Source organism: Mastomys coucha, unplaced genomic scaffold (genome assembly GCF_008632895.1).
Source record: "Mastomys coucha isolate ucsf_1 unplaced genomic scaffold, UCSF_Mcou_1 pScaffold4, whole genome shotgun sequence".
Lineage (NCBI taxonomy): Eukaryota > Metazoa > Chordata > Mammalia > Rodentia > Muridae > Mastomys > Mastomys coucha.
The window spans coordinates 18,515,143-18,538,418 of NW_022196910.1; the positions used below are offsets into that span (position 1 = coordinate 18,515,143).

Genomic DNA, 23,276 nt, shown 5'->3' on the forward strand with positions numbered 1-23,276 from the left:
CTGGTCCTCAAAAAGTATCTTGACAACTTCAACAACCTGCAGAACAGGAAAATGGTGAAGAAATTGTTTTGGAAATGTTCAGTATCCTCAGACATCAGGGAAATGCAAATTTAAACCACGTGGAGAGTTCTTCTCACCTCAGCCAGAGGAGCTAAGTTCAAGAAAATAAATAGGAACAGATGCTAGTGAGGATTGGGGGAAGGAGAGTTCTCGTCCACTGTTGGTGAGGATACAAACTGATATAGCCACTAAGGAAATCAATGTGGGTCTTCTCAAAAAACTATAAATAGAACTTCCACATGACCCAGATTTACCACTTCTGGGCATATATCCAACAGGTTCTATATCCTACATCAGAGCAACTTGCTAAGCCATGTTCATTGCTGCTTTATTCACAATAGTTAGGAAGTGGGAGCAGCCTAGGCATCCAGCAACCGATGATGGGTCATAAAAATGTAGTTCATACAAACACATGGTAGAATTTTTTTTCATTTTCATACTTTAAAATTTCATTTTATATACATGAGTGCTTTATCTGCATGTAAGTCTGTGCATCGCATGTGTGCCTAGTGCCTATGGAGGTCAGAAGAGAGCACCAGGTCCCCTGAACTCTAAGTGCTGGGAATCAAACACAGAGCTTCTGCAAGAGCAACAGGTACTTATAACCACTGAGCCATCTTTTCATCTGCAGACTAGAATTTTATTCAATATAAAGAGAAATGTAATTACTAAGCTCATGGGTAAATGGAGCTGGAAATAATCATTTTGGGTCTGGCAACCCAGACCCAGAAAGACAAACACAATATGTTCTCTCTATGTGGATCCTAGCTTTGAAAGGTCAGAGGAGGGGAGACAGGGAGAGAGAGAGAGATGGGTGGATAATATCTCTTTCAGATGTCACAGGTTATTGTCTTAGTCAGGGTTTCTATTCTTGCACAAACATCATGACCAAGAAGCAAGTTGGGGAGGAAAGGGTTTATTTGACTTACTTCCACACTGCTGTTGTTCACAAGGGAAGTCAGGACTGGAACTCAAGCAGGTCAGGAAGCAGGAGCTGATGCAGAGGCCATGGAAGGATGTTCCTTGCTGGCTTGCTCAGCCTGCTCTCTTAATAGAACCCAAGACCTCCAGCCCAGGGATGGCACCACCCACAAGGGGCAATTGAGAAAATGCCCCACAGCTGGATCTCATGGAGGCACTTCCCCAACTGAAACTCCCTTCTCTGTGATAACTCCAGCCTGTGTCAAGTTGACACACAAAACCAGCCAGTACAGTTATCAATCAAAATTGTGCGACTTCCCCTGAAGTTGTTGGTCAAGGGGATGCCATAGATTCCCCACACAGTACAACTGTAAACATTGTTCTTGGAAACTTATCAGAACTTTACCGTAAGACCACATACTAGAGTCAACAGGACATGAAAACAAAAATCAAGCTGGCAGTGACCTAGAATGTCTTCCCTATTGGAAAGAGTTCACAGTACTGGGGGGTGGTATGCAGGTTGCTGGGCGGGGGGAAGGGGGTAGGTTTAGGTGGTGAGGGAGGGGAGGGTCAAACAGTCTCACCAAGTTGTAGACTGCAAGCCACAGTAAGGATGATGACATAACAACTGGTCTGACATGCTAGCCACTGGTACTATAGTGACATGAAATGCTGTAGGAGTAGCCAGCTGCTTTCTAATTGGGTCTAAGATCTAGTCCACAAGACAAGAATTCATGCTTGGTCCTGTTAACTGAGCAAAAAACCCTTGGCCAGGCAGATCGAACCTACTATTATTTTGCTAAGCGAATCAAACCATCTTTTAAAAACTTATCTTTGTATTTATAAATGAGTACCGCTCTCAACCCTCAGCAGCAAAGCTTCTTTTGGCAGGGGTTGGTAGTTAATATAAAGACTATGGAGTGCTGGACCCTAAGTGGGACATATACATCACACTCACTACCCACAAGACTCAGAGATCACGGGAAAGTGGCGGAAAGATTGAAAGAACCAGAGGTTAAAGAGAATTCCTGAACGTTGACAGTGCATTTGCACACATGAATTACCAACAGCTGTGGCTGTGAGCACAAGACCTGCACAAGATCAAGACAGTCAAAATCCTAGCATGGCTGGAAGAGGGGCTCACAACACCCCACCCCTTGCTAAAGTGCTGTTGGCAGATGATTGCTGCTGCGGGAGGGAAAAGCAAGTTTTCTCTGGGATGTGGCCCCCAGTAAGTTGCCTATGTTCTCAAGCATGGCTTGTACCCATGCACCTAGCTAGACTAGGTGGGTTTTAAAAAAAAAAGTGCATAAAGTTGGTCATAGTGGCACATGCCTTAAATCTCAGAACTTGGGAGGCAGAAATGGGCAGAGCTCTATGAATTCAAAGGTACCCTGGTCTACAGAGCAAGATCCAAAACAATCAAGATGACACAATGAGACCCTGTCTCGAGAAGAAGAAAAAATGCAGATTAAGTTAGGAGAGGGATGGGCTGGAGAGATGGCTCAGTGGTCAAGAGCACTGACTGCTCTTCTAGAGGTCCTGAGTTCAATTCCCAGCAACCACAAGGTGGCTCACAACCATCTGTAATGGGATCTGATGTCCTCTTCTGGTGTGTCTGAAGACAGTGACAGTGTACAGAAAATAAATCTTTAAAAAAAAAAAAATCAGAAAAAAAAAGTTAGGAGAGGGACATGGTAGGGTGGTTCTGGTAAGAGCTGGATAGGAGAGAGTAGGAGCAGATTTGAGTAAAACACTGTGTGTGTATGAAATTCTCAAGAATTTTTTAAAAATTTTAAAGTGCTTTGGGTGGGCTCAAAGGAGATTAGGATATTTAGGGTTTTGTAAACCTCTCTACCAATTTGACTTTCTGGTTGGAATAAGGCATTTGATGAAAACCCAGATCTTTCTTCATTATAAAGAAATGTGACAGAGTAGGGGTAGAGGAATCAGGCCTCAACACAAGAAAACACGTCGATGACATTATATTGTATGTGAGAAAATTCAAAATAATATCTAACAAAATCAGGAACAAAACAAGGGTCACCACTTCCTCTAATTCACTGTGGTGCTTGATGTCTCAGCCTGGAGCAGTAAGACAAAACAGAAGTCAAAGCACTCTCATTTGTAGATGAAATAACTTCACCAGAAAATTCTGGCATCTAATAAACACCTTCAGCAAAATGAAACCATACAAGATCAACACAAAGACTAGTAGCCTTCCTCTACAACAGTAACATTCATAAGAAATGAACAGGAGAAAGAGGTCATGGAATAATTCCCATTTGCAATTGCCTTAAATAAATAGGCCAATGAAATGAATAGTTTTCAAAGAATGAAATATAAGTAACAAATACACATATAAAAATGGTCAACCTTGTCAAAACACTGTCCGAGAAAGGAGTCATGTGAGAATTCTTGGTGCTTGTGAGGAAACTCCAAGAAAACAAGAAAGAATCCTGTGACCTCACTTTTCTCAAACACATGAAGTTGTTCTTGAAATGTGCTTTCATGTCCATCCAGGTGTAGTGGATAGGTCCAAGTTTACTTCCAATTATTCATTACAACTGGCTGTTGGCATCTGTTCACGTGCCTCCCGTGCTTGCCCTGTGTGGTTTGTCCGTGTGATTATTCAGTTTATTCATGTGACTTTTCTTAACCCCCAGAGTATAAACTGTCAGATGCTCTGAATAAAGTTACCTATTGCATGAGACTTCAGCCTGCCTCACTTCTTGGCTCCACTCTCCCAGGTACCACCTTACTGTGATCAGTGACACAGCCTTACTAGCCATCAGAGAAAGATTTTTAAGTTACAATGAGATTCCGTCTCGTCCCAGTCAGATTGACAATTCTTAAAAAATTCTAAACAACACACCAGGTGTGATGGTACACACCTTTAATTCCAGCATTTGGTAATGAGGTAGGTAAATCTTTGTCAGTTTAAGATCAGCTTAGACTACACGGAGAGTTCCAGGGCTACATAGCAAGACCCTAGTCTCAAACTAATCTAAACTAAACTAAACTAAACAACAAATTCTGCTGAGAATGTGAGCAAAAGGGAACTTTATACACAGCTGGACGGGATGTAAACTAAAGCAACCACTATGGAAGATTCTCAAAAAACTAAAATACTAGGTAGGTTATGGACCAAACCTAGATGTCCAAAACTGAAGCAGATAAAGAAAATGTGGCTAGGCATACACAATGGAAGTCTTCACAGTGCCAAAGGAAACTATGTGTATAGAAAAATCAATGTACCTGAAGATAATCACGCTAAACGAATTAAGTCAGTCTCAGGACAAATGGATGTTGTCTCTCATTGTGGTATCTATATTTTTTATATAGAGATACTATATATGTAAATATGTAGATAGTAAATATATTTAATGTGCTATATATTTATACATATATGTCAATATAGATAGATAGAGAGATCTCAAATCATGTATGTAGCAAACGCATAAATGATATGGAAGTTCTAGAAGAGAAATTTCATAAGAGAATAAAGGGGACCAACATGAAAGAACAGAGGTGGTGAAGGGAAGGGCCAGGGGTCTGCAGTAAATGCTCAACATACATCAGATACTTGTATTAAAATGTCCTTGTATAACACAGCATCATGTGCAGTAAATACACACAATAACATTATAACATAATAAACAAACATGACCACAATTTCCAAGAACTCTAGAATATGACCCAGAGACTAACCTGAGAATACATGGAGTAAAAGTTGAGATCAAAAGCAAACAAAACAAAGTATTTAAAACATGTATTTTATATATAGAAAAATCCCCAAACCTAAGGAAAGAAATGACGTTGGAGCATAAAAGCAATTCGGAACTCTAAATAGACATGACCACAGAAGAACTTGTCCACACGTTAAAGATGTTAAAAGAACAAAGAACCATACAAAATGCTGTGAGAGAAAACAGCTCACACAGGGAACCCGATCAGAACAATATCTCCTCTCAAAAAACAAAAAAAAAGACAAAATCCTTCCAACCAAGACTGCTTTATCCAGCAAAGCTGTTTTAAAATGTCACGGAAAAAAGAGACATCTCCAGAAACACACAAACTGAAGCCATTCGTGGTCACCAAGCAGGAGGTGTGTGTGTGTGTGTGTGTGTGTGTGTGTGTGTGTGTGTGTGTGTGTGTGTGTGTCCATGTGTATGAGGAGGCCTGAGGACAATATCAGGTGTCATTCTTGATTGCACTTACCTTATTTTTGGAGACAGTGTCTCTCTGTCAACCTGGAGTTCATCAAGTCAGCTACACTGGCTGCTCAGCGAATCCTGTCTCTGCCTTCCCAGTGCTGAGATTAGAGGCTGTTTTGTGTGGGTTCGGAGAATCCAACAAAACTCCTCATGGTTTTTTTAATGTTTGCTTTTTTTGTTTGTTTTGTTTTGTTTTGTTTTTGAGACAGGGTTTCTCCATGTAGCCTGGCTACCTCTCAAGTTTGTAAAGACTCACCCCATCTCCCCAGCTACTCCTGAAAGCTATTATCAGTCTCCTATCAATGGGAAAAAAGGCAAGGAAGGAGCCGGAAACCAAAATGTTTTTCCAAAAATTTCAGGGATTTTATTTTTGTTTTTAAAATTCATGTTTAAACAGTATTTCAAGGCAAAAATAACACATGTAAATTATAAATACAAAAAAGTCTTCAAAGCACATAAAACATGATACAAAACCATCTTCACATATACAAAGTTCACTGTAATTTCTCACATAAAAAGTTCAGCAAGTAAAGGGCTACAAGTGGTCATCCAAGCTACCAGGGCTTCAGGCCAGACCTTCCTGGTCAGCCCCAAGAGCTGCAGTATGAGCCACAGCTGTCTCCTTCCTCAAGTACTTTGTCTTTCTCTCCACTTTAAGACAAAAGATCAAGACATTTAAAAAACTGATGGTTACTTTTCACTTTACTAACCCAGCTACAGAACAGAGGAGCCACCCACCCTATCTGAAAATCAAAGTTTGATTTGTCCTCAGCAAGTTCCAAGCAAGACATACTTCTTCAAATATTTGTTTTATAAAATTAAAAATATCACATTGGCTTAAATCACAGTAAGTATGCAAAGTAGTTCTTCGACCTAACAAACAAAAAAGGTTTTAAAAAAAAAACTTCCTAGCCGGGCGGTGGTGGCGTACAGCTTTAAGCCCAGAACTCAGGAGGCAGAGGCAGGCAGATTTCTGAGTTCGAGGCCAGCCTGGTCTTCAGAGTGAGTTCCAGGACAGCCAGGGCTATACAGAGAAACCCTGTCTCAAAAAACCAAAAAGAAAAAAAAAAAAAAACTTCTTTAACTCTATACAAGATTTATCTCACTTTATTTATATTTCCTAAAAATGCCCTAAGGGGATATCTAATCTAAAATCCACCTAAGGGTTGGTCATGTAGCCCAGTGGTAGAGTGCTTGTCTAGTGTGCACAAGGCCCTGGTTTCAATTTTCAGCACCATAAAGAAGTAAAATCTAAAACACATGAGTGCCTCATCCCTCTGCCCACACCACAGCTGGTAATAAGCACCAACAACACAAACAGTTTCACTGACTGTCAACTATTAATGTTAAGACACATTAATTCCTATTGCAGAATGAAGATATCTGATTTTTTTACTTTATATGAAAACTATATCTACTACTAATTTATCTCTATTGTCCTTAATGATATTTCAGGGGACAGTGATTAAACTTAAGCTTCAATTATAGATCCTAAAAGAAGATTAAAAACAAAACTAGATACTGATGTTGCAAAGGTTTTTCTGCATCAAAAGACACCTCTCCCAGCTACTTAGGAGTCTGATGGAGGAGAATCACAATCACTCTCATTTCCCAGAGAGGCATGAGCATGGGGGGAGGGATTTCCGTGACTCCTGAAAGTCATAAAAAGAACAGCACTGGTGATGACCTCCAAGTAAAAAGATCAAAGGGGAAGTGTGTGTTACGATTTCACACTTCATTGGCTTACTAACACCTAGCCATGGAGACGTTAAAAGAGGTCAAGCTTAGTCAATAGTAAGTATAAAACAGAGAGACAGGTGGTGGTGGCACATGCCTTTAATCCCAGAACTCAGGAGGCAAAGGCAGGCTGATCTCTGAGTTCAAGGCTAGCCCAATCTACATATTGAGAGCCAACACAGCCAGGACTACATAGACCCTCTTTTTAAAAACCAAACAAAACAACTAAGAGAGTGCAGGGTGGTGCCCAGTTCAAAGACACTGACAACCAGAGCCCAGCTAAACACAGAGCTATCATCTGCTAGAGAGAAATTTCTCTAACACATGACTAGCTCATAGAAAGAACTGCTGAAAACCAGCACTCACTGAGTTATCAAAAGAAATGTTGCAGACTGTGCACCATGACACAATATCTTAAAGCAAATTTAAAGAGTGCTGTGGCTGCCTACAGCCACACACAAACAGGTCTTCTGGAACGGATGGGAGTTAGAGCCTGTGAAAAATTAAGGGAACCAGAATGCGGGAAGGGGTTAAAAATGAGACCGAGGCATGGTGTGCTTTCAGTCCTCCATCATTATTGAGCTCTCTTTGTTACAAGTAGGTAGGTAGAGAAAAAACCCCAGTCCTTCAGCAACTCATGACCCAATCAGCATCTTCATCTTCAGTCTCTGGAGGTGGGACTTCTACATAACAGGAACTTGGAGAGAGGCGTGGCTATTAGCAAGAGGTTGGAGAGAGGCGTGGCTAATTGTGGCAAGGCAAGGTCTGAAAGAACTAGCTCTTAGCTGGAGGAGAGAGCTTAGCAGAGTGCAAATAAGCAACATGATTTATTTGGAAAACCATTGTGGTTCAGAAATCCTGACCACCATTACCTTTCCACATAGCCTGCATAATGACAGCATCGACCTATGGAATTCCTTCAAACGATTCTCACTAAATTTTGCCAACCAATTTGAATGCATCAAGGTACATATTTACATTTCATTTGCATGTTAAGGACAAACTTAATAACAATGATGACTATATTTAAAAAAAATAGAGTAAAAGTGTGTTCATTTGTGGAGATATACTATGATTCATCCAGCTATACACATTGATCCAGCTGTAAACACTTTTGTAATGTTTGCAATACTGCAGTACAATTCACAGCTTTATAAACAGTTGATGTACAGAGTTTCAATTTTTTTTTCCAATTCAAACTTAAGGAGCTGAACTACATTACCGCTTAGCCATTTTACTCTAAAACCTGTAAAATATATAAAATACCAAGATTATCAACAGTCACGTAGGTCCTGAAGTCAGGGGACACATGTATTTTTTTGAGGTTTGTCCCGTTTGTGTAGAAGGTCTGTGAGGATTCCCCAGTGGCAACACTCCACCACTGTTCAGAGAAAAAGAGAAGTTTTGTTAGATTGGTAATTCCACTGCTGCATGGTAATTTGTATGCCAGCTTCATCCTTTAGTGACTATTCCTGACTCCTAAGCCAAGCAATAAGCAGGAATGGCACCTGAGCAGTATTCCTACTGACGATGGTACCACTGGTGCAGCCTTGGTGATTAGCCTTGGTGATGATCTCACAGCCAAGTCTGCACCCAGGGCCATACAAGGCATTCCTGAGAAACCACAGGCACTAGAGAGCTGCTTTCACGGAGTGCCTTGTGGAGGGTCTTCTCCATGGAATGGGCAATGACAGCTTCTCTTCACTAAGACACCCTTCTATAGCCATGGGCTCTACTCCAACAGATACCAAGACCAGATACTTATTCACAGTACAGACAAAGAAGAGGAACAGTCTTTCACCAGGAGTAATGTAGGCTGTTTATGAGACAATCCATGCTGAATGCTGATGACATCAAATAAAGCAGGTGCTCCAATCACATCCTTCCCTTTCCATCACTGAATTCATCAAGAGTATAACACTACTTTTACTAAATGGTGTTCACAAAACTTACTGTCCTACCTCAGAGCTAAACTGAGGGCAAGAGGCAATGCACACAAATGTGGTTTAGAAAGGTGTATAGTGCACCAAGATTCTACAACCAGAACAGTGTGCCCGCCTATGTGCTCAGGACAGAGCCTGGCATGTCAGGACAGAGCCTTGCCCACGAGACTAGGTTGAGTATTTGACTGTGCCCTTTGTAATAGAACCTGAAAAACATATATAGCACCAAGTTTGGTAAAGCTCACTAGAGCAGCATGCACTTCCTGAAACTGCACCATAAACAAAAGCATGAAGAACACATCCAGCCCAAGGAGACTCACTTGCTTTCAGAGACTAAGGCTTGGAGAGTTCATCTCCTACATCCAACTGCCTCACTTTAAGGAACCTGGGCGGTGAGGTTCCTTTAAGACTCAGGGGACAGTGGAACTGGGCAGCAAAAGTGGAAGAGTTTCTGATTCTCAAATGCCGTTTCCCTTAACATACACACACATACACACACACCATTAGAAAGGACTGCTTTATCTGGAAACACTACAGCAGCCACTGGATCAGTATGGACTGGAAATACACGATTTCCTAACAGCAACTAACATGAGGTTTTCAGGGTAATGAATTACTCAATATGTTTCTAAAGCTGTAGATACATGCTATCAGAGATTTATCCAAACTCACACAATGCACAACACCAAGCCTGATCCTTATGTAAACTATGCACTTTGTGCAATGATGATACATCAGAGCAAGTCTATTAGCTGTCACACACATGAATATCTGATGCTGATAGTGGAAGAAGCCTGAGTATGCTTAGAAGCAAAGGGTATATAAATACTATCTGTACTATGATACTATTATCATTACACCCATCTTATAGATGAAACAACTGAGGCAAACAGAGGTGGACCTAGTGAGTGGCAGAGCTGGGATCTGAACTCAGGCAGTCTGTCCCCAGACACACTTCTCCATCATGATAGTGCTTTTCTGCCTCTGAGTATAAAATGCCTTCATTACGACCATGTGTTCTACACACTAAATCAGCCTTTGCCTTCAGGTGTATGAGTTATAATCTTGTCATTCCAGCAGTCTACATGATAATGTGTTTTCATTTATAGTAATTTTGAAAGGTAAGAACATTTAAGCTAGTAGACACCTATTTTATCTTATAGGTACTCAACTTACACTGCTCGGACTTTAAAGTAAACAGACCCAAAAGGCCCAATTTCTTGGCCACTCCAGCAGCTGTTTCTTTTTACTCCTAATTTGTTCTGAGCCTTTGGATGATCTCATTAGCATGCTGGGTAGATGCAGGCTGGATTCTAACATAATTAGTTTAACCATGCTAGTAATCAAACCAGAAGGCAAAGCACTGATTGTCACTTCATACACAGTCTACACATGCAACCTATAGCTTCTTCCAGCCTCAAGACAGAGCCTTTACAGCACAGTAGCAGATCCATCCTGCTATGTTATTTCAAGGCTTGCCAGGAACTCTGAAAAGCTGCTCTTGGTCTTCATAATATCCTAAAAGCCAGACATAGTTTTGTGGGGCATTCTACAGAGCCCAGAGAATATAGAAGCTTGGTATCAAAGCTGGGCAGTTAAGCTGTGAGCAGCGAAGGACTTTCAGCTTCCAACACAAAGACAACATCTCTCCTCTAAGCACCATCCTAAGAGGTCGGAGTTTTTAATCTTTACACTAATGGTGGACAAGTGGCATTAATAGTCCAGGAACTCTTGATAACTAAATGAAAGTATGCCCCTAAAAGATATACATTAAATCAGCATTAAGAGACTTTTATTTCCAATGCAGGCTGTAGAGGTATCATTTCACATATGAAAAACACTCCCTCACTTATCTTTTATAAGCTGGGTATTTATGTTGAGTAAAACTGTAATAATGTGGGACCCTCATAACCAAAGCCTTCATTCAAACACAGCTGAGCATCCACATTGTGAGATAATGAGAATCATCTTCACCCGACTGTTTTCAGTAAACAGCAGCCAGCTCACAAAATCTTAATGGGACCCGTTGTAAATGACAAAGCTTACAGAATGCCCAAGTGGCCAGCATAATGTACAGTATCCTTCTCACCCCTTTCACAAATGGCCTGTCCCTTGCTCTCCAACCTGTCCCTTGCAAACTTCTCTCAGGCTCCACCCACCCTTTAGGGACTCATTTCCCATTTGCTTCCTGTATGGGACATCAGCCACCAATGGGAAGGGATAAAGCTTAAATATGTGCCACAGTACACAACAGGCACTAAACACCGCCTTACTGAATGGATAAATGGGCCAATAAATGACCTTGACCTATAAGACACTTAAGCTTTGGCCTCACAGGACTATTGAGTATGCAAAAGCCAACTTGTTAGAGACAACTGAAGAAGCACAAGACCTCCTGTTAGACTTGGCACTCATAGTTACTAATCACAACGTTTTAGGAAAGTTACAACCGTCATGAAAATCACTTTTGCTCATCATCTATAACCCAAAGGTAGTAAAACTTTACATCATAAAGCTTCTTAGTGGGCTGACAGAAATAAAACTCTACAGATAATAAATTAATAGGCTGCTCCTATTACTATCAAGAGAGAAAATTTCACAAATATATTTTTCAAATAATTCCAACCAAAATATTTACTAATGAGTACCATGGTAGTAGATGAGGTTGGTTCATGTAGGTTTAGATGGGAGAAGGGAGCTCTTACATGGCTACCACCATCACTCAAGACCCTGAGACCTGGAAAAAGTGGCCTTGCAGACACCAGCCCCAGCACTGCAAAGGGGGCCTAACAACAATGCCTCGTCTACTCTACTGATTAGAGGAAGCCCAACTGAAGAACAGTAAGTGAAAACCACTTAGACATGACACAGACTGGAGTAACACTTACCTTAAGATATCCTCCAGCAGAGACAAGCATTTTACTGTCAGGAGAGAAGCAAACATCAGTCACCCAGCCTCCATGGGTAGCGGTTCCTTCTTCTACTGAAATCGGAGCACACAAATGAAGAAGTTGGCCATCTGAGACATTCCATATCTGCATAAACATAATACATAATTCATTAACAAGGTAACCCTGGAGGTTTACCAGTTTCAAAGTATACATACGAATCATCTGTGATATATCTGGAAATCTTTCTTTAAAAACAAAAAGGAACAGTGTGCTGGATCAGAACGCTATCAATTTCCAATGAATTAAGAGAGAAGCACAGGCATGGTGGCACACACCTGATTTTAGCTGCTCAGGAGGCAGAGGCAGAAAGATTTTGAGTTCAAATGACAGGTAACATGATGAGGCCCTAAATCCAAAAATTAAAACATAAAGGAAGGGGTTATCATTGAAATTCTAGGCAATGTGTGAATAAGACAGATCAAGAATTATAATACTATTCCTGTAAAGCCCGACAGCATCTCTACTCCTGCAAGTCCAAACCTCCTATTTCTCTGCATTATACCTAGTCCTCTGCCAGGTTTAATGCCTCAACATAAAAGCAAGTAAAAACAAGAAACCAACCACCAGAAATAAAAATATTCTCCTCAAAAATGCTGGTTACCAAGGCTGCAGAGATGGCTCAGCAGTTAAGGGCACTGTCTGCTTCCAAAGGACCCAGGTTCAATTCCCAGCACCCACCTAAGTGGCTCACAGCTGTCTGCAACTCCAGAGCTGGGAGATCAGACACCCCTCTGACATCCTCAAAACTCCAGGTATAACGGGAGCCTCAGAATACCTTCGTTAACAAGGACAGACAGTCCAAAGAGGACTATGACAAACCCAGGAAGACTGATGGGTAGAGTCCAAAAAGATCCCTATTTTGAACAATGAGTAAAAGCAGAATTTGCAATTCATTTCTGACCCAATGGTTTCCAAAATAATTAAGACAAATCATTCACAAACTAACAGCAGAGAACCAAATGTAAATATCTACTCACATAGATATAAAATGTCTACCTAACATTTATTTATTTTTATTTTGCTTATTTATTTTTATTTTTTTGAGACTGGATCTTTCTATGTAGCCCTAACTGGCCTGGAACTCATTTTGTGTGGATCAGGCTGGCTTCAAATTCAGAGATGCACATGCCTCTGCCTTCAGAGTGTTGGGATTAAAGGTATACACCAACACGGCACCTGACTTATCTGTCTAACTGTAAAATGCAATCTTTCCTGGGGTGAATGAGGTAGCTATGAATTTAGTGTGCACAAGAAACAGAGCAAAGAATGCTCCATCCAACCAAATCCCCAGGGCCTGTGCATTCCTCCCATTAAAAGAGATCTCCAGTGTTAAGCTGCTGTAATCCAAGTTAAAACAGTAAGATCTGGAGTCAGGCACGGCAAGGTTGAATATGAGTTGAGGCCAGCCTAACCTAGACGGCAAGACTCTCAAAAACCATCAAATGACCAACCTGAGTGTGGGGAAGAATGCCCTCCAAGCTACAGGGGAAATGCTACCTCAGTCAGCACACACCCTACCCTGATTTCTCCATTGTCATCTCCAGTTGCCAACAGGATGCCATCCAGCGAGAAGGCGGAGCAGCGGACACAGCCATTATGGCCCTTCAGCTCATGAAGAGGGGAAAGGAGTTCAAAACTCCAGATCTGGAAGGCAATTAGGATTGTTTAGGAATGGTAAATACACTCTAAACATCTATAAGGCCCGCCCTGGTGCTATAAACAGCCAAAAAGTCAATCAAGTGCAAGTGAAAACGTTTGGTGGTTCATAAGCTTTCACAAGATGCCCAATCTCTAACCTGCAACCTTGTTAATTTTGGGATTTCCCTTTAATTAATTACTCAAGTTAAATGTAGCTCAAGAATCAGAGACAGCTTTCTTATCTTTGTATTAATGTTTAAAAGGAGGAACAGAGAATCAGTTAAGAACAGTTTAGTGGGGCTGGTGGGATGGCTCAGCGGGTAAGAGCACTGACTACTCTTCCAAAAGTCCTGAGTTCAAATCCCAGCAACCACATGGTGGCTCACAATCACCGGTAATGAGATCTGACACCCACTTCTGGTGCATCTGAATACAGCTACAGTGTAGTTATTTATAATAATAAATAAATCTTTGGGCCGGAGCAAGTAGGGACTGAGCAAGTGAGGTCTACTGAAGCGAGCGGGGCCGACCGGAGTGAGTGGGGCGAGCTGAGGTCCTAAAAATCAATTCCCACCAACCAGATGAAGGCTCACAACTATCTATACAACTACAGTGTTCTGTACAGCTACAGTGTGTATTCATGTACATAAAATAAATAAATAAATCTTTAAAAAAAAAAACAGTTTAGTGATGAGGCAGACAGTCCACCGTACTAAATCCTTGTGACCCTCAACAACTCAGTTTCCCTAGCTTTACTGGTTTCTGCACTTGTTAAATGGGCAAGGATTCCCATCACACACATGGTGTGATGATTAAATGGGATTACAAAGAAGCAAATGCTGGCACAGGCATAACACACAGGCAACGCTCTTTAAAGGCTAGTCACCACACTGCTCTACAATATTATTGCTGGACAAATGCTGTCTTTTGGCGGGGAAGACAGGGGAGACAAGGGCCCATGCTGGCTTTGAGCTTACAGAGATCCTCCTGCCTCTAAGACTGTGAACTACCACACCTGGCTTGCTGTCTTCCCCCTCCCCCCTTCACCCTGTGGTTCTGTTATTACCATTTACCCAGGCCCCGCTGAAAACTACCATGTTTCAGGCACTCCCAACTAAAAACTTAAGGTGTGAGATGAAGCAGACAGAGTCCCTTTCCTTGACGTTTAGAGCATATCTAGAAAGTGGGCTCAGGAATACTTTGTGAGCACCCGAAATGCTCCAAAGAGCACAAATGAAATGCCATGAAACTCTGAAGGCAGAGCAGCTAATGCTGCCTGAGAGTCAGGAAAGGCTTCACTGAAGAGTCAACAAGAAACAGAGGTCTAAAATGATGTGCCGTACCTTGCACACCAAGATGGCAGTGGGGACAGGCAGAAACAGGGGATAGCTGAAAAGAAAGGCAGTGATGGGTCACAGAGCTTGCCCACACAGAATCACGTGCTAGGTGTTTCAACCAGCCCTAAGTGGTAGCAGGGAGGATAAAGTGAAGGAGGTGACCACCAGTCAATAGGCATGGCCTTGGGAACAAGGATGAGCAGATGGAACTAAAGCACTGAGCCATGAACAAAAGCTCCAAAGACAGCCAGATAATGCTATCATTAACAAAGATGGAGGGACAAAGAAGGAAATGTAGTGCTGAGAGTCCCCAGGCTAGAAGCACTTCAAAGGTACCCACTTATACCAAGTGAATAAAGACTGTGTCTACTCATATCCCTTTTGATTGCTTTTATTGCATATAATATACAGCAGGAATTCAATTTGATTAGTTATAAATAAAAAGTAATCTTTTCCTTTTCTTAATACTTTAAGAATTAAGGAATTAAGAATTTGAGAAATTAAGAATTATTTCTTAATTCTCCCATAAAGAATCAGAATTACTAAATATTGCTCATTTAAGCAGCAAATGAATGCTACTGGGCACCCTCCCACAGCATGTGACCTAAGGCAGCTCACAGTCCTCTAGCTTTAGTTTCTGTATATATGGAATTGCCACAATGGCACCTATATAGTTCTATATATTGCAGGGACAATGACACCTATGATGTGATCAAGTAAGATTTGAGAGTGAAATTCTTAGCACTGCACATCCAAAAATATGATACAGGTAGGAGTGGGTCAGAGAGGGATGGCTCAGTCAGTGCACTAGCCTCGTGAGTCAGACAACCCAACTTCCTGTAAAAAGCTGATGCAGTGGCCTGCATCTGCAGTTACAGCATTCCTAAAGCAGGAGGAGGAGGAAACCGGAAACCACCTCGAAGCCTCTGGTCTGGAGCACAAAGCAGGCAAAGGCAGCAGAAACAATGAGAAACCCTGGCTCAGCAAGGTGGAGGGAAAATCCCACTCCCAACAATTGTCCCCTGACCTATACGCATGCACAATGGCTCAGGCAGGTACCCACACCCCACCCCACCCCCGTTACATACATACAAAAAATAATAAACAAATTCTTAAAGATACATGATACAGATATGTAAACCAAATCTGTGACTATCCCGCATTATACATTGTTTGGACTCATAATAATAACCAGTAGAGTAGGTTTTACACGTGGACACTTCATGTGACTAACTGACCTTGGCAGTCTTATCAGCAGAGGTAGAGGAAAACTTGGTGGCATCAGAAGAGACAGCACAGGAAAGCACTGTGCCCTGATGACAAGTAAAGTCTCTTTCTATTCTTCTGGTAATGACATTCCATACCTTAGGGGGGAAAAGGTTAAGTGACACTTTTAAGAACATATTTTTGTCATGCACAATGGAACATAACTGTAGCCCCAGGGTAAAGGGGAGCAGAAACAGGGACAACAAGTTCAAGGCCAACTTGGGCTGCATAGGACTTCAAGAAAACAAAGAATGAGGATACTGGTAGAATATTTGTTAGTGTGTGCAAAGCCCTGGGTTTGATTCCTAGAATCACAAAACAAGGAGAGGAGAGGAAAAGGGAAGGAAGAACACCTTGAACAGAGAAGGGTCAGTGAGAGGGACTAAAAGGCTCAGAGCTCAAGAGCACTCACTGGCCGCTTTCCCAGAGGATCCGGGTTTGCTTTCCAGCACCTACAAGGTGGCTCACAGCCATCTATCTCCAGTTCTAGGAAAGCCAATGCTTTCAGCTTCCATGGGCACTGCATGCATGTGGTGCATAGACATACATGCAAGCAAAACACCCATACAAATAATTTTTTTGTAAAGGACAAAATCATCTATGAAACATACCCAAAAAACAAGTTTTAGAACAGTAGCTGTTCTGATCGCTTAAGCCTCCTTTAACATAAATGCTTACAAACATACAACAGATGAAGGTGACCACACTGAATAGAAAACAGCCATAATACTGATTTTTTTTCATTTAATTACTTAACACTCATGTGCTTTAAAGCTGTCACACTATAATTACTGCAACATCAGAATGTTTTCTTTAAAAGAACAATCTGGGGCTGGGTATGGTGGTGTACATGCCTTTAGTCCCAGGAACTCAGGAGGCAAGTAGATCTCCATGAGTTCAAGACCAGCCTGATCTACATATCTAGTTCCAGGCCAACCATGGCTATATAGTGAAGCCATACTTCAAAATAACATATATACATACTTAGATTTAAATCTGGTATTTGGGTCTAGAAAGGTAGCCCACTAGCTAAGATCACTAACTGTTCTTTAAGAGAACCTGGGCTCAGTTCTCAGCACCCAGCTCACAAGCATCCATAATTCCAGTTTTTAAATAAGTTTTTATTTGTTATTATTTATTATTATAAATAAGCATACTGTAGCTGTCTTCAGATGCACCAGAAGGGGGTCTCATTACAGATGGTTGTGAGCCACCATGTGCTTGCTGGGATTTGAACTCAGGACCTTCAGAAGAGTAGTCAGTGCTCTTACCAGCTGAGCCATCTCACCAGCCCTGTAATTCCAGTTCTAAAGGATCTCATGCTCCTTACTTCTGGCCTTTGAGGACACCAACTACACACAGGGTTCAGAGACAAATTCATGCAAGTCAAACAAACACCCATACTCATAGTAAAATAAAATAAATTTAAAGAACATTTTCAAAATAGTTTATAAAAAACAACAAAACATTTTAAAAAAAAATGGTATGCAAATTACCTTCACGGTTCCATCAAATGACCAAGAAAGCAATCTTGAATCTTTCAAGAGCCTGAAGTCCTTTACTGTTTCCTGATGGGCTTGCAAAAGTACACAGTCCTCTGCCTGCCAATTCCATACCTTAATATCAAAGAAGGAGGTCTGTTACAAACCTTCCCCAGCAACGTCCCACTGGAAAGAGTATGTATTCTAGTCTCTAGTCTTTTATCATCATAGTGTTTCAAACAGAGAAGGAGCAAAGAATACTGTCTCTGTGCTCTACAAAGAGAAAAAGTTGAAGTTAATTAGCTTGATAGGGGGGCAAAATAAAACACTTTCCTCCTAAATAAAATTTGTTTTCTTCAGTTGCTTAGAGAGTAGTTAATTAAACCACAAGATAGAAAAAAACCTACAATATGCCAGTGAGCTCACCATCTGATTAAATTTTCCAGAGAAAATTGTCCCAATTATGTATCGGCAGATTTGCAAGCCTGCCCATCGGGTAATGCTACAGACTGTCGCCAGGAAAGCTGCTCTACTGCCCAGAAAGGTCAGTGAGCCAGGGATATGTAACAACAGTCATGGAGCTTCTGAGCTGCCCAAGTCGGAGGAGATAGCCCTTAACGTAGCCCTCAGGATACGAGAAGAAGCAGTAGGCACTGTTATTCACATGCAGCTTGGGGAAGACACTCTTAGCCACAAGAGAGAGGAAAGAGTTGAAGTGGTGCCAGCAACTGGGACAAAATAACAAACACGAACAGCTGAGGCACAGCAGTGAACAGAAATTTCTATGTCGTGTCAATATGCGGAACGTCCATTACTAAATCAAAGCAACAGTGTTTGCCGGCTTTTAAATTCTTAACTTCAATTAATTTAATAAACATGCTTCCAAGTCAGGCAAATGTGAATCAAACAAGGGCCTACTATTAACAAACCTAAGAAATGAGACATTAAAAAAAAAACAAAAAAAACTCTTCCCCAAGATATTAAGTACTGAAGTAAAAGTATTATGAAATTCAAAACAGTGATTCCTTCGACACTATTTGGGAGAGGCCAGAGCGCAAAGGAATTGGGGTGAGAAAGAGAGCTCAGCAATTACAAGCACCGGCTGCTCTTGCAGAGTACTTACATCCCATTCCCAGTACCCACATGGTAGTTCACAACCAATCACAACTCTAGCTCCAGAAAATCCAATACCCTCTTCTGACTTCCAGGCCATCAGGCACACACATAATACATACACATGCATGCAGACAAACAGTCATTAAATAAACAACTCTTTGAAAGTTAAAAAAAAAAAAAAGATTCACAAATGAAAATGCATACTCCATTCACAAATGCAGCGAATGAAAAAAGTTGGAAAAGAATTTCAAGAAACAGTTTTGAGAGTCGGAGTCCAACAGATATGGGTAATCAGCTTGTGAAAGAATATGAAGGCTTAACAAAGCACCAGCTACCACATAGTCTATACATTATTAACATTCTGGCTCTGGTCTGAGCAAATGTCAAACAGTGGAAGCCCTTTCCTATCGGGTTAGGCAAAGCTATAAAACCATGTCACGTCTTATTTGCCTTTCTTTAGGTTCTACCGCACACAGAAGCTGTCTTCCCCATAAGGTCTTGGTTTTGGGTCTCTTCCTGTCTTCCAGCTTGAGGCATTCATTCAAAGAAGCATGCACACTAGGAGTAGGATCTGCTGTGCAAGAGTCACTGCAGAAGAGAAACGGGACGTGACAGTGTTCTAAAGGGGCATGGTGGATGAGAAACTTCATTATTCTAAGAGCTCACTGATATATGCTGGGAGCTGTGGTGTGAGACAGTAGCATGGGATTTTCTGGCTCCCAAACCATACTAAAAGGTCACAGCATCCTGTATGGCAAGGCATACACAAGCCATTTCCCAAGCCATTTCCACTAGGAATGTGTTGGCTCCCTCCTTCCCTTTCTGGGCTTGAGCAGACTTGAGGATCAATGGTTTCTCTTAACACTCATCCAGTCTTAACAGGCTTGGCTGTGCCTAATTCAGAGATCATCCTGACTGAGGTTCTTGCTGCCTTCTACCTCAGGAAATCACAGAGTCTTCCCTGAACATGTGCTACTAAGAGTCTCCGAAAGGCAATGACAATGGTGCTTTTAATAGGACTCAAACATACTGTGCTAATTGAATCACATTAGTATAGTAATAGATCAAGTTCTTGTAGCATTAATCTAATGCATTGATGTTGAACTTGGAGATGCCTACCATTAGCAATCATTTTGGGGAGTAAACATACTACAGAATTGTTTCAGCTGTGTAAATACAATTCATGTTTTTAAAAAGCTGGCTGGTCATGTCTATAGTCCCAGCACTGGGGAAGATAAGTAAAAAAGATCAAGTTTGAAGTGAGACTCCAACAGAAAAACACAAAGCAGTAGTAAATACTTAATTTCTCATACCTATAAGAACCAATATATTTTTATGCATCAGATAAACATAGCTAATACAAGTACTTCATTTACCTCAAGGGAGAGTGACAAAAGCTACCAAAACAAATCAGTTTTCATAAGGTTCAATGCTATCATCAGGTAATATGATGATAATTCTTCTAATTCTAGCAGTAACTTTAACTTGACAGAGATTCACTAAACCTATGTCTCAGGCTGGTGATACAAAAAGGATTTGAACAAACCTTCATTTAGTCATTTACTAAAATAAAGTCGGTTATGACAGTACCTGTAATCCTACCCAGCACTGGGACAAAAGAGGCAGAAGGATCAGGAGTTCAACAAAGCCAGCCTTGGTTACATAGTGAGTTCAAGACCAACCTAAGCTACATGAAACCCAGACTTTAAAAAAAAAAAAAAAACCCACAACACAAAGAAAAGTAAACCAAAAATCTTAATCCATCATTTTTTAGAAAAAACAGAGTTTCTTTACATGAAACAGTAAAACTCTTTAAATGGTGCTTGCTTTGGCAACACACATACTAAAATTAGAACTACACAGAGATTAGGACCCTGTGCAAAAATGATGGGCAAATCATGAGGTAGTCCTTTTTTTTTTTTTAAAGAGAAAGTTCCCTTTATGCAGTCCTAGTTTTCTTGAGACTCAGCACATAAACAAGGCTGGCCTAATACCCACCTTTCCTCTGCTTCCCAAGTGCTTGGATTAAAAGTGTGCACCACCACACCCAGCAGCAGCCCATATTGTTTAAGCCTCAAAGTCTAAGTTGGATGCCTGGAATCCATACGGCAGAAGAGAACCATTTCCTGTATGCTGCACTCTGACCTTCACAGGACTCCAGGATGTGCATGTGTGTGAGCATCCACATAAAGTAAGCACGTTTTCAAAGCTCTGTACACTTAAAACTCATTCTAAGCAGTCCACAAAAAGAAGATGAAGTATAACTTGTATTTTTAAAAAGAACTTCTATTCTAAAAATATTTCTAAAAATTATTTCTCCCTCTGGCTGAGAGTATCTCCAAACAGGTCATAAAACCCTATGAATCTAAGTTCACACCGTATACAATGTCCCAACAGGATTTATCTGATGTAGTTAAACTTCCTCCATTTCAAAGACATCTGGAGAAAAAGAAATGTGACTATTATATGAATTTCACAGTTAATAAAGAAGCATCGTGGGAGCTTACAATAAAGCTTCTGTATTAAAGCCAAATTTCATCCCAATCTTACACCATCTCAAAGACTCAACACAGCAAAATTGGTTTTCTGAGATAGTTTTTAATGGGATAGTTAAAAGCTGCCATCATAGCAAATATGAACTAAATAAAACTAGGAGTGTAACCCAGCGGTAGAACACTGGCTAGGATAGGGAGCATGACTTTAGTCCTGCTGCTCAAGAGGCAGAGGCAGGTGGATCTTTCTGAGTTCAAGGCCAGCCTGGGCTACACTACATAACAAGTGTAAAATGAAGCCTGAGCTATATAGTGAGAGCCCTATCTCAAAAAAAAAAAAAAGAAAGGAAGGAGGAAGGAAGGGGAAGAAGGAGGAAGAGAGGGAGGGAGGGAAAAGAAAGAAGTTCTTGGACATTAAAACTGTTATGATAGACATAGAAAAAATCAGTAAGAGGGTTAGAAAATAAAAGCTGAAGAAATTATGGAATATCAAACACAGTGTAGAAGGTTTAAATGCAGGGGAGAGACTACAAGTGTTATGGTACATGCCTAGACCCAGGAAATGGAGGCAGAGGTCATCCTCAGCTATATGGAAAAGGACCCTGCCTCAAACAATAAACCAAATCCCAGGACAAGAGGACTGGCCTGGGAACCAATATATGAATAATGAGTTTTACAAAAAGAGATCAGAGTGGACCAGAAAAGGAAAAAGAAGAAATAATTTAAGTGAAGTCTGAATTTAAGAATAAGTTTCCTTAAAAGAAACTCTCCACATGAACAAAATAGGAGGCAGCAAGCATGTCATCATGAAATTTCACAACTCTTGAGGGCACAGGGAAGATTTCAAAATCTTCCACAAAGATCTAAAAACCTGACGGTGGCACATGCCTTTACTCCCAGCACTGGGAGGCAGAGGCAAGAGGAGTGCTGTGAGTTCAAGGCCAGCCTGGTCTACAGAGTGAGTTCCAGGCCAGGCAGAGCTATACAATGAGATCCTGTCCCAGTAACAAAACAAACAAAAACAGAATGATTTTAGACTTCTCAATATAAATTTTGGAACATGGGGCAAAAAGTAAAGCAATACCTTTAAAGTTTTAAGGTAAAATAATTTCCAGTCACACGTATTTCAAAGATTGAATTTTCCTAAACTATATTGTGATAGAATTTCCAACCATGAGGTGTGGGGTACGTGCTTATAATCCCAGCATTCAAGTGAAGCAGTAAGCATATGCCATATAGCAAGGTTGGGCACAGCCTGGCTACATAGGAAGAGCCTATCCTAAAATAAATAAAAGACAGGAAGTGCGTTCATGATACCCTTTAGTCTGCTCAGTCATGGTGATATTGAGGATCTAAACCTCACACCAATTCTGTCACACCACTGTGACGGCGGGTCTGATGAATGGCTCTGGGTGCATGTATGCATGCACATGTACTGAAGACAGGCGAGGTGGGAAGAGAGCAAGTGCTGACTCCTCACCATTGGGAATTCAGCAGTTCTCCAAGTGGAAAATTAAAAATAGTGTGACAAGCCTGCCATATGGAGGCATGAAGGTAAACATCAGAAGACACGATTGCAAAGATCTAAAAATACCTAAATATCTAAAACCAACCAGTGGTGGTTCTAAAGAATAAGCAATAGGGAGGGTCTATTCTTCACAATAAGTAGTATAAAATAGCATATTAATTTAAGTATGTGGACTAGGACTTTAATAAAAATTAAATGAATTTTAAAACAATATAGAGTAAGCTCAAAGTTTCAATATATGTAATTATGGCAAACTACTCAATTTTTTTTTTTTTGGTAGAAGTTTTCACCACAACAAATGTTCTTTTAATAGGACAGGATAGCTGATGTAAACTGGAGCATGGTGGCACATGTCTGCAATCCCAGCATTCATATGGCTGAGACAGGAAGATTGCCAAAAGTCCCAAGAAAGCCTGGTCTGCACAAAGCAAGTTCTAGGCCACAGAGGTCTGCATAGTGAGGCCTTGTCTCAGGAGAGAAGAAAGACACACACACACAAAAACCAAAACAAAACAAAACAAAAATTTAAGGCAGCATTTAGTTATGAAAATAAAAGAAACTATATAAAGATGGCAAAAATATATTTATA

The 23,276-nt window shown here is 40.8% G+C and overlaps 1 protein-coding gene across 1 annotated transcript in view; it reads right to left on the reverse strand.

The window, feature by feature from the left end:
• Window positions 1-5,537: 5,537 nt before the first annotated feature.
• Window positions 5,538-23,276, reverse strand: part of Apaf1 (apoptotic peptidase activating factor 1) — a 98,559-nt gene continuing 80,820 nt past the window's right edge. Inside the window, exons 23-27 of the mRNA XM_031349063.1 lie at window positions 17,567-17,686; window positions 16,043-16,168; window positions 13,348-13,473; window positions 11,767-11,913; window positions 5,538-8,316 (exon numbers count right to left, since the gene is read on the reverse strand). Of these exons, the coding sequence (XP_031204923.1) occupies window positions 8,170-8,316; window positions 11,767-11,913; window positions 13,348-13,473; window positions 16,043-16,168; window positions 17,567-17,686 (666 nt within the window). The 3' untranslated portion in view covers window positions 5,538-8,169. The remainder of the gene's footprint in view (window positions 8,317-11,766; window positions 11,914-13,347; window positions 13,474-16,042; window positions 16,169-17,566; window positions 17,687-23,276) is intronic.